Source organism: Coccinella septempunctata, chromosome 4, assembly GCF_907165205.1.
Source record: "Coccinella septempunctata chromosome 4, icCocSept1.1, whole genome shotgun sequence".
Classification (NCBI taxonomy): domain Eukaryota; kingdom Metazoa; phylum Arthropoda; class Insecta; order Coleoptera; family Coccinellidae; genus Coccinella; species Coccinella septempunctata.
Window position 1 is genome coordinate 12,275,525 of NC_058192.1, and position 17,360 is coordinate 12,292,884.

Genomic DNA, 17,360 nt, shown 5'->3' on the forward strand with positions numbered 1-17,360 from the left:
CGCTCGCCTGTGTGTGGTCTGTCTGCAGCTCGACACTTCGCAGCAGCTCTAACTTCTCCTATTACCACGGTCTCGGGTTGTAAGGGATCCGTTATTATGGTACGCCTCCTCACAAGGCCCCGGGGTCGATCTTCTCTTCATCTCCCTCAACTACCTTTCAGGAAACTCATGCTGGATTATGCATAATCCAACTACTCGTTCTCGGGAATATATTCAAGCTTTATGGACCGTCGTCGACGGGCTGTATAGCGAAAGAGCGTCGAGGAAGGATACGCGATTTCGAGAGATGGGGTTTTTTGACGTTGATTATAGCGTGAGGGCGTTATTGACGGATGGAGGATTTGACGCCTTTCCGACCGGTTTCTGGATGGATCTCCGAGCCTTCCAGGATAATTCTTACGTTACGAGAACTGGGAAATGAGTTGGGATAAGGAAGACAAGGGACGATATTGAGATAATCAACAGCATTTTGGAAAATACTGATTTGAATGAAAGTTAAAAACTATACGGAGACAATTTCATAAGAAACATTTTATAGCTCTACGATAATGAGTCATGGTAAGATCTCTGAGTTACTACAACCAAGACTGAATAACATGTGGTTTCAAAATAGTTGTCTGTAGCATTTTGAGGGTTAATATTTTGTACTTGAACGTAATACTCAGCTTCCACTATTTATAGGATTATCTGGTTATCTTTCAAATTTGACAAAACTGCCAAGTTATGTGAAAAATAGCAATTATGATTCAACTGAAGAAAAAACGTAGTAAAGACATGACAATTGATTCTTTCTGATAAAAAAATTTCTGTAGAAATTCTCTATGATAATGTTAAAGGAAGAAATATTCTCGTTCTGAAATGGTCTATAGTTGAATTTTTTTATTTATTGATTATACAGGGTGTATTTGAAGGTGAGGCTTTTTTTTTCAACAGAAGGTAGAACTGGTCAAAATGAAGCGTTTCACCACAAATCACCTAAACAAAACTTTCAAAATGACAAAGTAGAAAAAAAATTGAAAATGATTACTGAAATAGATCCTAATACGACCCTAGACCGTTTGTTAGCTGAATTATCGCAAAGCAGTGGGAAAAACTCATCTCCTGATTCGACCATGTGGTTTCGTTTAGGATATTGGCTCGTTCGATATTTACGTGGTAATGAAAATGGAAACTTAGGATTGCCGAATTGTTCTCATTATTTCTTAGTAATTTACAAGATTTTATGAAATGGCTCATTTCGATACCAACTGACAGAAGAGACTTTGGACACAAGAGTAAAAAATAGAATAAAACTTCAAAATCTAACCAATTAAATTTGTCTGAATTATTCAAGAATTTATTCACAATGTGCATCACAATCTGCTTGTTCGAAAATTCCAACAATCGTCGTAAAAATGGGATGAAATGGGGAATCATCATAGCACTTTTGCAACATAACTAACATAAGCACTTTCAAGAAACTGCCTCGATTTTCTACATTTTTTTTTCACCCTATATTGAACGATTCAACAATTATGATTCTCTCAAAAGTGACCTGATGCATCTAATCCGATTAACTTGGTACTGAACCATTCACTGTCCAGCCACATGTTTATGTTTTGTTTCGTTTTTGCGATGCCAGAGTCACATTCCATAGTCCCGTACTTGAAATTCAATGAAATTTTATCGAACTTCTCGGGGTTGTATCTCAGCCATCTTGGATATTTTATAGAGAAAATTTTTGATTAAACGATTCATTTCGATGAGTTCTACCTTTTGTCAAAAAAAACCTCACCTTTGAAATCACCCTGTATTATGAAGTGAGTTTGATAGATTTTTTTTTATCGCAGTCTCAAATGAACTCGCAGAAGGTGGCAATTTATTATTTATTTCCCAAACCCTGGGAGATTCGAGAAAAACTCATCTGAAAGCCTGGCAACCTTTTCATCCTACCCACCGAATTTCATCTCCCATCATCTTCCGCCGGCAGTTGACGTTTTTTCCCATTTCCACCGTTTTCATTACACGTAAATTTTACATTTTTCCCGTTGATTCCATCTCTTATCACTCGCTCAAGCTCTCAAGGGTTGGAATTTTTTACCGGCAATTAATTTTATTGAAAGCCTCCGTTCCTCTTCGGGGATTGCTACCGTGGACCCCCTTGGGATTGCCGCATTCATTAGACCTGCCTCGTCCTCGTGTAATTTGGGCAAAATGCGTTTCGTACACGTCAACTTTACGTCGCGAGCAACGGAGGGTCTGTCAACCAAACGTCACATCCGTTTTCTGTGTATGTTTAAGCGTCGAATTTAAATTTTAGCGGTACGTTTGTCGGGGGAGTTGCTGGTTGGTACTCGTGGGGATTTTGATTTTTTGATTGATGTGAGAATGCTGAAAAAACAATGGCATCTCATTGTTGCTGAAATATAGAATTTTTTGCTTCTTTTTCTGGTGTTACGATTCTCACGAAATTTTGAACGAGTTTCTATGGTTTTCAATTGAAAGAAACTTTTGCCAATCTTGTAAATATTCGATAAAATACTGACAATGGAAACGTCAGTATCGTTGTTATCGTCAATTATGGAGTCAAATGAAGTTGAATATATTGGAATTTTTGCACTTATAAGTACATTTTATATAGAAATTTGATTTCTATCGTTACCAATCATTTACAGATACAACTTAAGTGGTTTCAGAGTGAAAAGGGGTTCAACTCTCCCGGACCATATTTTTTCTCTTTGAGATATTTAATTCTAAATAAAAAATCTAAAGTACCATAGTTAATTCTTTGAAAGTTCGTTGCCAGGTGCATGTAGTTTGGTTGAAAAAAAAAACGACTCGTTAGAGTTACGAAAAAACTGTTTACTGATACAATTTTCGATGAATATTAATTAGACAGGAGGTGCTCCGACATCTAGACCACCGAAAAAAATTATGAGGCACGCTGACAGTGAGCAGTAAAAATAAATGTGTGGTCCCAAGATAGGCAAAGCAGATGGTTCTATGCCAATTAGCGAGAGAGATCGATCTCGACCGAATTGGGTCATTTATTACCTTAAGTACGCAATTAAAGGCTGTTTTAACTTTGAATAATTAAGAAATCGCATGTCTGGTAATTCGGAGAACTGGAGGAAGTGTTACATTCAGGAGCTTTACGCTTATGAATAATACGAGAATGGGAATGCTGATAGCGATCGGTGAAAATGAACGCGGATTTGCAATGTAAAGAGTGATCTGGAGATTACGTTCGACTCTTGAATGAATGTTCTTTGCTTCTGGTTCATTATTTTCAACAATTAGCAACTGGCATGAGTAGAAAAAAAATTAATTCTGAAAATATCACCGTATATGATGTTTTGACACCCGTAGATTTCGAGCAATTAATTGGAAAACGCTAACTACTGTACAAGGTGGGCAAAATTCGTTGTCTACTGAGGGAATCTCGAGAACTATAGCAGCTAGAAGAAAACGGATGACACATTCTCGAGCTCTTTTTCCATGACTAATCCAAATCTGAAAACAGAATCGGCCTATCATTTTTAGATTTCGAGTTATAGACAAAAATTGAGATTTTGACGATTCCGAGAAGTTCTAATAACATTTTTGTCTTTGAAGTTAGAGATCTGAAACTTGAACCTTCTTAGGCACTTTCATACGTAGAATCTACTAACAAAAGATTCTCTTCCAATTCAAAAATGAAAATTCAATAAAAGTTCACCTAATGATTCGAAATGAAAAAATATTTTGAGGACATCAGTAGTTTTACGTAAAAAGGTGCATGTGGAAGGTTCAAGTTTCAGATTTGTAACTTCAAAGACAAAAAAGTTATGAGAACTTTACGAAATTGTGGAACTCAAAAACGAAGTATCGTAGGAGGCTGAGGTTTTCACCATTCTTTGTTTCTCCGAAAAAGAGCTCGGAAATGTGTCATCCGTTTTCTTCTAGCTGCTATAGTTCTCGAGATCCTCTCAGTAGACAACTAATTTTGCCCATCCTGTACCTAGCCTTTTGGGATCTTTTTTCCAATTGTCTTCATTTTCAAATATTTAAAATACTGGTAGGATGCCGTATCAGTTCGTATAAAGTAAAAGTAGGATTTCAACCCCTACGAAATCGCTGATAGGTGGCTTTTGGGGCGTTAATGGAATACTGGGGTAGCTGAAAAACGTCGAAATAAATAAAATCGTGACAGCCGTTTCGGAAAATGCCGCCGAAGGTATGATTAAGGGTTTAGTTTGGCGTCTCGGAACCCGCAACCTGTTCAAATATTTCTCACTAATATCGTAGATACCCGCAACCCAGATGGTCTACGTCTTTGGTGAGGGTGTGCTGATGGTGAGAAATTGAGGTTTGGACGTTCATCATGAAATGGGATATTGGGATTTTTTTTTAAAACGTGTAATTTCGTTGATCGACATGTGGGCTGTTCGAATTTTTCGAAGAACTGCAGCCATGAATTTAGTTGTGTGATAACTCATATTATTTTGATTTTTTCCATAAGAATACTAGTGACACGTTATCAACCACTCATATACGATAAGTAGAGGAAGTTAGGTTGAATCATTTTCAGCAAATTAAGTCTCTTGGAATTTCTTACTAAAAGTAACTGTTCTACCTATTGTATTTGAATGGCTAAGTCCCAATATTTTCTGATCCGAGACCCCCATACGCACGCGTTCAAAACTATCAGATTTCGAGCAGTAACTATTACATTATTTCCTTGAGCTACGTGTGAAAATGTTTTACATGAAGCAGACACATTGCACATCATATTAATCACCTGGAACTGTTGATTTATGAACGTAAATGTTAACGTTGCCCCCTTGTAATCATAAACAGGTCTTGGATATGGATTAAGGTAAATATTTTGGTCGTTTATCGTCAAAATTTTCCGAAAAAATCAATACCTGTGGGTTCCGCTGATAGGTATATTACAGGAAGCTATTTTAGCTGTAGGTATGATGCAAATTGTTGACAAAGTGTTTATTCGCACATTTAAAAATATTGTGTGAAATATTTATATTGGAGGTGTGTCTGGCAATTTAATTCTATATAACATTCTTCTGGAACTTTATTGTTGCATGGGAATAATAATATAAGCTAAGAAGTCAGTGGGCGAGTTCTCATATTGTTGCGAAAACTTTTAAGGGTGTTTCCTTGTCAAAAAATAACGTGGTCTTTCACCTTTACCTCTTAATTTTTCATAGCTTGACTCATCTTGAAAATATAAGAATTTCTTGCTAAAAGTAATGGAACTTAGAGTGAGTAGGTAATATAAAATAAGTTGTGGGAGAATGAGCTATGCATCTTCTTGAATACAAGTTAGAAACTCATTTATGAGATCTTATAAGGAATGCCATTCAAGCTTTCTGCCAATTATGGAGTTCAGAAGATTTTTCTCTTCACTAGCTCGTTGTAGGAGACAATGAGTTTTCGGAATTTGAAGAGGTCGATGCCTAATAGCCTGGAGTATTGAGTACTTGAAGCTATTATGTGTGCATATTCATTAACTGTCAACTAAAGCTCTCGAGATGAGAGAGCCCGAAGAAATCAATCCAATAGAGATCTGCAGTCTTGGTTGCAATTTTTGATGGATTTCCAAAAGGGAGTGCTCCTGGCCTTATGAAAATCCCTTCCTTTCTGTATGAGGTAACAGTAATTTATAAATTTCATTAGAAAAACTGAATCATGAACTCTGTCAACGTCATTTATAAAATGAGTCAACGATGTCATTATCACATGCCAGTCAGATAAATAACGTAATTTGACAAAATTCGATCAGATTTAAGCCGAGGTTTCACGCAAGACCTAACAATTCTTTGTCGTCTCTTTTACCCACCGTGAATTATATCTCCTCCCTTCTTCAAGATCGGAGATCAGGTCCGATATCGGAACAAATTAGCCTCGAAATTATAGGCTTTTAGAGGCCGCTATCTTCGCCGGCCTGGGGTCCAATCGATTATAACATCGAGCAATAATAGCGTTTCGGCCAGATGGTCGTTGGGTCTGCCTTCAAGAGTGGCCATAACTCAAAACGTTACACTTACGTTTGCGGTACTATAATTTCAGGGCGGCAAATTAACACTGATCATGTTTCTTTTTTAATCGATTTTCAGATTGCCATTCGGGTGTGGGTTAGGTTCGTGTTGACACTGGCCATAAGTCATTCGGAAATTTCATTCGGCTTCGGTCTGGCTTTATCGGCCGCTTCGTTGTTACATTCGAGTATTTTCGGTTACCTTTTTGGCACTCATAGCATAAGTGAAATGCCCCATAAAAGATCCGTCTCAGATCTAGGAAAATATGGCACTTATCCGCCAAGGTTGCTAAGAAGAAGAGCATTCATAATTGGATGATGGAATGCTCATATGATTTATTCTGGAGTCGACGATCGATATCATACACTTTCATTTTCTGAACCAATCGTATACTGAGTTACATAGAAAACAAAACACCCAGGGTTAAAGAAATTATAATCCATTCACTTTTATTTTGGCAGTCGGTTGGGCATGGAAATTTAACACATTTCACTCTGTATAGTACGAAAATGTGGGGTTATGGCGCTTGTCAAAACATTTTTGGGTTTTAAATCAACGCTATGTTGCCCGTTCTACGTTAAAGTTTGTGTTATTACGTATTTTATTACAATGTCGAATCTCTTCGGAAAATATGTGACGAACATAATTGAAGTTTATACAAACTGATTGAAGGCATACCAAATCCAGTTATTTGCATGGAAAATACAAGAGATCAGTATAATATCATAATATGCACTAGCTTGAGGAGAGTTAATGTTCTTTATCTTCTTTGGCTAAAGTTTGAATACCTTACATCAGTTGTAGATTTCAAAAATATTAACCCGAAGATGAAATGCATATGATGCAGTGGTTGGGAATAGGTATCTCCCGAAGGAATTAACAGATAATCACAAGAATGTTAAATTCTTCAACAAAAATCATCTTGCATCAATAAAAGTAAAAGGAATTAATTGTTTGGTTTCAAGTCAAGATGAACTTCACCTTGAACAAAAATATCACATGAATAAACAATTAACAGGACAACTGGCGCGTATTTGTGATCTTGAGACATTTACAATGTATAGGTCAAATCAAAAAATTGTTGCCTGACATTGTCAGGCAACAATTTTTTCTAGTTAATTTGCTCCTGACAAATTAGTGCAAGAATTTACGCAGGAGCAAATCGTTGATTTCATTTTTAATTAATTTTTTTTCAGAGATTGGGAGTGAAAACCCTAAAAAATTTATGAAGAAATGCAGAATCCTCCCAGAATAAATTTCAATCGATATGTGTTGATCTGTTATGCCGAAAATGAAAATTATAGATGATCATTAGGGAATCTAGTAATTCCGGACCCTTGCATGAGCATGAGGTTCCAAGTTAAGGTTCTATCATTCCATGATCGATCTAGAATGGAATCCGATTCAGTCCAACATCAAAAGGAACAAACAGCCTCTCATCTTTCGGTGCGATACTTCAAGCAGGCGATAAATAATCGAACAGATCTGATATCGAAACATTTTTCTCAATCAGGGCACTTGTTCCACATTGTTGGATGGCATTGATACCGGGCCAAAAGTGGCCATCGCACGTATGGCATTCGAAGAGCCAAAAATAGCTGATTGGCTATAGATCTCTCGACATCGGTTCGGAATAACTAAGCGGAGTAATTGCCCTTTCAATCCCGCTCTACAGGACCTCGCAGAGCCAGAATAAGATCGAAATTTTTATTAATCGTCGATCATCGTTCCACGGCCATAAATTAATACTTTCAACGCTATCAGCCATTACGAAATTGAATTTATTCGGTATCGCCAAGCAGATGCAACGCCACCGAGGGAACTAATGAGATCTAGATTGCTGTTGCCGAGGTTTTTATCTTTTGTGCTGTCGGAACAATTAGAAAGGCGGCGTTATTGAAAAAGATAATTGCGCCGTGGAGATGAGGATTGGCCATTTTGATTTTTCCAGCCAGAGGAAGTAGTGCTTTTGATGCGAATTTAGAGCTGTTATACGACGTTAATATCTCATTCTTTGAAGTTTCATTTCTTTTCATCATGCTGGTTAGGTTTATCGAATTGTATCATCGTTCCATTCATATTTAAATGAAGAGATAGAACGAATTGAAGAATATTTGGCAGTGTATCATCATAACGCTTGTTTCCTTTACCAATTTGGAAAAACTATTATTCCCAGTGCTTGGGCCTTTTCAGTGTAAATGATCATATACTCCATTCACTTTTATTTTAGCACTCGGTTCGAGTGAAACATTTCACTCTGTATGGTACGAAAATGTGGGGTTATGAATCTAGTCAAAACATTTTTGGGTTTTGAATCAACGCTACGTTGCCCGTTCTACGTAAAAAGTTCTGTTATAACGTATTTTATCACAATGTCGAATCTCTTCGGAAAATATGTGACGAACATAATTGAAGTTTATACAAACTGATTGAAGGCATACCAAATCCAGGTATTTGCATGGAAAATACAAGAGATCAGTATAATATCATAATATGAACTGGCTTGAGGAGAGATAATGTTCGTTATCTTCTTTGGATAAAGTTTGAATACGTTACATCAGTTGTTGATTTCAAAAATATTAACACGAAGATGAAATGCATATGATGCAGTGGTTGGAAATAAGTATCTCCCGAAGGAATTAACAAATAATTACAAGAATGTTAAATTCTTCAACAAAAATCATTTTGCATCAATACAGGTAAAAGGAATTAAAGGAAGTTTGAAGTTAAGATGAACTTCACCCTTGAAGGAAAATTTCACATGAATAAACAATAAACAGGACAACTGGCGCGTATTTGTGGCTGTTCATCTTAATACATCGATATAATAATAATAATTAGGTATTTATTGGTACCTCAAGACATTTACAATGTATAGGACAAGTCAAATGAAAAATAGAAAAATCAATTATCGGGAACTTATTCTACGATGACATTCATCGAGAATGCTGTAGTGAACTTTTCGCATGAATTCACTCCAACATAAAATTCTCAAATGCCACCACTTTTTTGGGTCTCCCAATAGAAGGAAATTCTAAATGCTTAATAGCACTTCCTGAAACCCTGTCTCTTTTTTCAATCACTTTCGGCATTTTCGTTATAAAAATTGATATTAGTTGTGCCAACGGCGTTATGACATTAACGACATGAGTGCTAACCTTACTCCGTTCTAGTTACAAAAACTTATTATTATAAATTATTTCATGGCCAACCGACTGCTAAAATAAATGTGAATGGAGTATAGTTGAATCTATCAATGAGAATCACTTTTCAATAGTTCTCTGCAACATTTTACCGAACCATATTCACAGACAGACTGCAGTTTTGAATTCTCGAAATACATTTCACCCCTTGCTGAATTTTCTATTATATTACTGAAAATACGATCCCCAGATTGAAGTCGTTCAAACCTTTATGGCCCAACAGTTTGCTCAATTTCCTAGTAAAATTTTGTCCGTTTTGAATCGTAGGAGAACAGGTATAGGTTATGGACGTTGCAACAGCATGCTTCTCAGATATAATTAAGATATTCAAAAGAATATATAGGTGTACACCTACAGTTCAATGAGAAGTAAGGATGGATCTGGATTCTTCGACATTCTAGAACAGGACAATTTCCTACAACCTCGTCCTTTTTTGTTCCAGATTGATCAACCTCACAAACTTCTCAATCAATCTATTCAACCTCAGAAAACTCCCATCTCGAACAAAACTGCAGGTGACCTCCTGGTTTTCTGTCATAATGAATGGCCTCCATATTCAGACCTTTTTTTAATGCCCAACACCGGATCGCACGTTGTCATTTTTAACGTCAGATAAAGATCGAGTCGTCTTTGAAAGACTGCCCGCTGGGTGTCTTGAATGAATTCCTCGGATCTGATAAGGGATGTTTTACATTAATTTTAACGCCGTGAGCTGGCCAGTGAGGCTATTTTGGTGGATTTATTGATGTTTTTATCTGTACAGGAAAACTGTTGAAAAGGAGGTATTGATGCAGAAAGAATTTAATAATTTGATAATTGTCTGCATGATGTTAAGAATATAAAAAGGCCCAAATTCAGGATGATGAACGACATTTGTCTTTGCCAAATTTCGACAAAGTAAATGCAAAAAAGATGTTTTTGGGTCTCTTGATGAAGGAAGACTAACTGTTGAAGAGTTTATTCAATTCGTACGTAAGTAGAAACGAGGCTTTCTCAAATTTTTGTATGTAGTATCTCGCCCTAAATATATTAACGCGTTAAATACGAACACTCCAAACTACAAATATGTGCAAATTCAGTTCTTCGATTCAATCAAGAATTCTAAGCTGGGGTCACTTTCAACCCGGGCATATGAAAAAGAGAGAAAAATTCAACGGAGCATTTGGCCTCGTAACTAAACGTTAACGAAACGGTGAATAATAAATGGATAGGCAGTGCAACCGTGTGTTCGAGTGACATTTAAAACGGGCGACAGTAGCAGAAGAACGACGTTGACTGAGTTGATTCTATCGATCAACTTGATGCCAGGAATAAATTAGTTGTGAGACTTGAAAAGTACACGAAACGTCCTGTGTGTTGTGGTTTGTATTGGAAACTGATTTGTTGGCTCAAATGTATCCTTTTTAGATTCAACATTCCCTATGATGAATTATTTTCGAATACAGCAATTAGGTCTCATCAAAAAACAAAGAGTGAACAACACTTTCTTTTGAGTATAGTACCACTAAAAGTAGGGGCAGTTCTTTTCACCTAATTGGTCCTCTAGAAGGTTAAAAATATACAGTTTATCATAAAATGAAACAGTGAACCAATACGTGAAAGATGAAGCAGTTTGCCAGATTATTTTATGTTTATTTCGTGAAATTTATTGTGGACAAACAAACCACACATATGCATTTTCGGTCGTTTCTAATATGTTCACTCAAATAATCCCCCGTATATATGGTTGTGTGACTAAACGGTTCCCCCTGTATCAAGAACAGCAGCCGCTTCTCATATTAAACCGCCACTTTTGAAACGCGTATAGTCCAAAACAGAGAAGGCAATAAGTTATAATTAGAAGCCAGGCGGCAAAAAAACAGAAACATAATTTTTCTTCCTTGTAGTTAAAGAATTGCCGAACTGTGAATAATTCCATATCCGGCTTTAAATCTACTTAATAGTTTCCACGTTTCCAACACCAAGCCGCGCCTACGTTTGACGCTTTCTCTTTTGTTTCAATGGATTCATTCCGTTTTCACCATCCAATTATGGAGTTTATCGCTTTTGGATGTAAGGCGTTATCACGAGAGGATGATTTTGTACTTTTTGGTACTCTGAGAGGACCTTGCAAGTCAAATCAACGAAAAGATTGTAGAAAACGGAAATAATGAGTTATAATCTTTTTTCCAACCGTTAGAATCGAGAAAACTAAGAACAATTCACGTTTTTTGACGTATTCAACCTAATATGCAAACTTTTTCATTTCTGAGAAATATTTTTTGTGTTTTTTCTCAGATCATTATAAATTATAAAAAAACCATATCCTTAAATAGATATAGGTAAACTAAATTTAGTCGGCAGCTAGTTTAAAACCTTCGTTCTATTCTTTATGAAATTCAATATACCTACTATACAAGGATGTATTGATATCTAGTTAGCCTAGACCAGTTCCATGCATAAAAAAAATATTGCGTTACCATTGCAACTAGACTTCTTGAACCGAATTGTTACTATGGATGAGACTTGGGTACATTTCTACGATCCAGAAACAAAGAAACAATCGATGGAATGGCGTTACTCTGGTTCTCCAAGACCTAAGAAGTTTCGTGTTCAAAAATCTGCTGGAAAAGTTCTTGGTTCAGTTTTTTGGGATTGCCATGTATTAATAATGATTGATTTTTTGGATAAGGATAAAACAATAACCGGAGATTACTATTCGACATTACTGTCCACTCTACGGGAAAAATTCAAGAGAAAAGACGCAGAAAGCTATCCAAAGGTGTTTTGTTTTTGCAGGACAACGTCCCTGCACACAAGTCTCATGTTGGCATGCAAAAAATTCCTGATTTAGGGTTTGAATTACTAAAACACCCCTCTTATTTACCAGATTTGACTCCATCTTTTCCTCAACTGAAAAAAAGTTTTAAAAGGTCGTAAATTTTCTTCCAACGAGGAGGTAATAAAAGCTGTGGAGGTCTGGTTTGCAGAGCAAGAAGTAGGATTTTTTTTGAGGTCTAGAGACGTTGCAGATTCGCTGTAATAAATGTTTCCAATTAAGAGGAGAATATGTTGAGTAATAAAATATTTCGACATTGAAATTTTGTTTCGTTTTATTGTAGGCTAAGAATTTTTTAATATATCCTCGTATATACTTACCGACGATCGGATAATTCAAAAGCAAACCATATTGGAGTTTTTACATAATAATTCATAATTAAACAAAGTAAGCCTTCGTATTAAGGCGGTCAATAATAGTTGATATTAATTCAGATACATAACATTCATTGATATAAAAATCAACAAATGTTAGGTACGCTCCAACACCACCACTCTGAACATCAACAGAAAGTTGATCGAGTTGTTTAGCTCTGACGAGGTCTTGCTGAATTATTATTGATCTATTTTTCATGATGATATATTTTGAGGTTGAGGGGTTCTTATATCGATAAGGGGGAGCTATAGGTAAATATATCCCTTTTTGCCTTTTTTAATTGACCGATGTGTGCAATATCAGTGTTCTTCGAAACAACCCAGTAAGTCTTGCACAAGTATTGCTTTAAATAACCAACCTTGAGTGAAACATGAGGACATCCTTAAAAACTAACGAATCACGGATTCCTAACACAGAAGAGTGAAAAACATCAAGCAAGAAAAGCAAAACGTATCATTATTAATGTGCCAAACGTCGTCATGACCAATTGATCTCTCTCTTTTGAGGGCACAAAAACAAATCCGTGTATATCAATCAGACGAACTCATAAGTTCTAATTAAACAGTTGGAAACTTTAAAGAGTGTTGAAGTAACGGAGCGAATGACACAGCAAACGGTGCGTGGTGGTCTCACTTCGACCGCTGAGGAAAAGATTAGTCAGGAGATTCAGGAACGTCCTAATTATAAGATATAACGCCTTGGTCCCTTTGAAATACTATACCGTTTATTAATTAGTCATTTCTGGATGTTCCGGTATAAAAATGAGAAATGGACTAGGATAGACGTACACCTGTCGTGCTCTAGCCCATGAGAGAGGAGCCGTGTGTGGATTAGAAGTGGAAATGGATTAAAAAGAAAATTACGACTTCTTTGAAGCAGATGATTGTCCAAAAGTTCGTAATACTCGCAAGCCATCTTGAGAAATTGTCGACCAAAAAAATAATCAACGCTTGAGACATTGATTGTATATATTAGCAATTCTGTCCCATTGCTTTTAAAGCTTCAAGCTTTTTTTTGTTCTACTATGAAGTGACTAAAAGAAGCGTTAACTTATAGATTTTAAAATCTCAAAAGTAGAAAATATGTAGAAACCCATAAGTTGAACATTTTATAACAACTAGCACTGTATCCTCCAGATATTGCCAGAGAGGTAGAAAAAATCAGTATAAAGCTAACGACAACACTCTGAAAGATCTGTTCATGCTTTTCTCCTAAAATAAATGAATTTTTTGTCATAAAAACCGGACGGAACTGATTTCTACTCCCAATACATTTGATAATCCACGTGAATATTCCTTCAGCTTCGATAAGATCATTCGAATTTTATGCACTAATGCTTTAATTGATATATTCTCAATTTCGTAAGCCTTTTATAATATTCATTGTGTCCTTTTTACTTACGTGTTATTGTATTGTAGTTCTCCTGATGAAGAGATAAAAAATGAATAATCTCGAAAGCTCGAGCAAGAAAAAAAAATTCACAATTCAATTGAAGATTGCCACTAATAAAAATCGTTTTTACATTTAGGCAGTGGCGGCTCGTGGTCATGAGAGCTGAGGAGGCTAATAGTTTTCGAGGAGTGTTGGAACAAACTCTTATCAGTCAATAAAGTATACTTCTTCAACATAATGAAAAGTTGTCAGTTCTAAGATTAATTTTGAATGCAAAAGGATGCTATATGCTCCTTTGACTTGTTATGCCTTTCGATAGATCGCGGTAAATTTTTCAAATCTGAAAACCCCGTTTCGAACCATGAAGTATATTCTGTTTGATGAGAAAATAGTAAATATGGCCAGCAAAATAATTTTTCCCGTTGGATCGATCCAGTTAACCAATCACATTTATCGTACCAAACAACATTGAAACTTCTATTCTGACGATTTTCGGTAGACTTTAGTGTAATTAAATTTGGTGGAGGTCTTGTAAAGGTTTTAACAACGTGTACAGTTAATTCTCAATATTCAATTCCATTTTATTTTTTGATCCGTATCAGTACTTACCCCTAACGCCCTAACAAAACAACCTATCTTAACAAGAATATATCACAAATTTCCCGAAGTTCCAGTTCTCCACGAAGTCGTCACATTCAAATTGAAAATTGAAATCATAACAACTACCGCCGGACAACGCCCCTACCGTCGGAGATCAAGCGAATATAGTCGAAGACGGCACGAAAGAATCAATGGAGAACAGAGGAGCTGTGCCTCCTCTGGTACATTTTACGGGCGAATATGGTACAGTAAGTCAGCTGAATTCTTGTTCGGCTAGTATGTGAGTCCAGAGAACGTATGCGTGAGTTACACTATCAACGGAGGCAGCAGGCCCAACAGCCTCCGTCCGAATAGGCAGTACTAGGAAATATTCACATTCGACGCTGCGGACGCGTACGCAGCCGGTGGATTGTACGATTGTTATGCTGGATTTTTATGAGCGGAGGACCGAAAAATGAACTAATTTTTATCTTAATATCTAGTTCAGGTGTTCGGAAAATTTATATAGAAATTACTTTCTGAAAATGAGGACATGCCCGAAGTGAATTTATTTTAGCTCTAAGCTTTATGAGGAGGCTTAGCCTCCCTTGCCTCCTCTGACGAGCCGCCCTTGCATTTAGGTATATGCACTTGTATCTTAATAATATACTCGTTCAAATATTCTAACAGTAGATTCTTGAGCTGTGCATTTCTGGAAAAACAAAATTACCCTCAGAATAACTAGCTAAATCTGTGACACTACACACCTGTGGATCTTTTAAGCAGAGTTGTATTCAATCAAAGTACCCAATTTTTCAAATTTTACAGATACTGTTTAATTTTTGAACATAAAATTACTCGAAAACGGCGCATTATACGAGAAAATATGAAGAATACTTCTATTTTACAAAACGTCAAATATTCATCAGATAGCGTCCAACTTAGTTTCAAGAGTGGGGTTCTTTGAATTTTCGATATTTTTATGGTATGTAATGGTCATAATCAGAAAACTGGAAGACGTGGGTGATATCTTGTGGTCGAAAAAGATTCATCAAATAAATGAAAAACTACATACCGTAATTTATTTCATTCTATAAAACCGTTTGTGAGATAGAACTGAAGGTAATTTTTTTATGGTTTTTCAACAGCCTGTATCTTTTAAACCGAACCGATTCGGAAAAATTGGTAAAGGAAAAAAGTGTTTCTTTTGACCTCAAGAATCTACTGTTGAAATATTTGTACGAATCAAAGGTTCACCCTGTATAATTGCCACATGCAGATTTGAATTTTGGATTCGCATTCTAGGCTCGCTTTGTGTATAAATTGTTGTACACAGGCTGATTCAAAACGAAAGGATAATCCAGCAACTAACGAAACTACTCGTAATAAAACGAGTAAGCAACAAGCAGCGTTTTTTGTGTTCGATTCTGAAAGTATATTGGCTGAATTTTATAATATTATCGGCGGATGGCGATTATGTTTCCGAGAAGATTCTTTCTATTGGTAGTTCTTCTTAAATCATTGAAGTTTCATTCCAGAAATAGATTGCGGTTAATGTTTCAAAATTTGAAGTTTTTGGAATGTTTCGTAAGAGGTGAAATGAATACGGGAATGCGAGGACGCGATGATAGTCAAGTCCAATTAAAATCTTCTGGCTGCTCTGAAAACCTGCCAGTCCTTGGCAATTTAATAGGTAACACCTCTTTCCTTGGGAGCGTCCGACACTGAACGGACAATTACATCCGCAGAACCGTGAAGTCAGTCAGGCTCGACTACGCCACAAGACGTTTCTGCACGGTCCGGATTGATTCATTATTCCGCACCTTGCCAAATTGCCCGTTTTTTCTCGTTTTTCAAGCTACCGAATCATAACTTCAAATTGCCTTATTTCCCATTCTTCCTTTGAAAACGCACCGGGTTATTGTCGTTTTTGTCCGGGTTTACGGTTCGAGCAGATTGAGAATGCTATAAGTAATTAGTATTTTACGAGAAATGTTAATTGTGAGAGCTCCTTCTGGCTTGCTCGCCGGTATTTCCGAAGTGTTACAGAGCAAATTGTTCTCTTTGAAATTTGCCACAGGTATCTGTGGCTTCCTTCTGGTCGTTTTCCGGAACGTGATGAGCTATAAACTTTCGGCTTAATCTCTTTTAATAGTCGACTTTATGTGTCTTTTTTCTTGTTGCAGGAGGATGTTTCCAACAGTTAGGGTTTCTTTCACTGGAATCAGGCCTGACCAAAGGTATGCCGTGATCCTCGACATAGTTCCTGTAGATAATAAAAGGTATCGGTACGCTTATCACAGATCGTCTTGGTTAGTGGCTGGGAAAGCAGACCCTCCAGCACCCTGTAGGAAATATGCACACCCAGACTCGCCTTATACTGGGGAACAACTGAGGAAACAAGTGGTATCTTTCGAGAAGGTCAAATTGACCAACAACGAGATGGACAAACATGGACATGTAAGCCTAGCATGTCGCTAACAATTTATGGAATATAAATCGATCTCTCCTTTTCCAGTTGGTCCTTAACTCCATGCACAAGTACCAACCAAGAGTACATCTAGTGATAAGACCGGATGGTGCCCCTGGTAACGTTGTTGATTTGGAAAATGAAGCTTACAAAACCTTCATATTTCCTGAAACTGTTTTCACTGCAGTCACAGCATATCAAAACCAGCTGGTGAGTTTGACTATGATCCAAATTTTTACCAAGAAACATTTTTGGCATAAGACTTCGTGATGATAACATGAGTTACATGAACAAATCAGACATAACGATAACGTATATAACGTTTTTAGTTCTCTATTGTTGAGTTATCTGAAATATATGTGTTATTTACTGGGTTATTTTAAGTTGTTTTTATGATATTTACTTGCACCGTGAAATTAATTGTAGTAGGCTGCAGAAGGTGGAGAAAAACCATACTGCATTGTTGCTAAACCTGTATTTTCTAGTTTGAACGAATAAGTTCATCT

The 17,360-nt window shown here is 36.6% G+C and overlaps 1 protein-coding gene across 6 annotated transcripts in view; it reads left to right on the forward strand.

Annotated features, from left to right (window-relative positions):
• LOC123311994 (T-box transcription factor TBX20-like) overlaps positions 1-17,360 on the forward strand; it is a 60,578-nt gene that overhangs the window by 24,268 nt on the left and 18,950 nt on the right. For 3 of the 6 annotated variants that reach the window (XM_044896156.1, XM_044896158.1, XM_044896160.1), the window contains exons 3-4: positions 16,568-16,844; positions 16,903-17,064. In XM_044896156.1, the coding sequence (XP_044752091.1) occupies positions 16,568-16,844; positions 16,903-17,064 (439 nt within the window). The remainder of the gene's footprint in view (positions 1-16,567; positions 16,845-16,902; positions 17,065-17,360) is intronic. The other 3 variants (XM_044896157.1, XM_044896159.1, XM_044896161.1) reach the window with 1 other exon arrangement.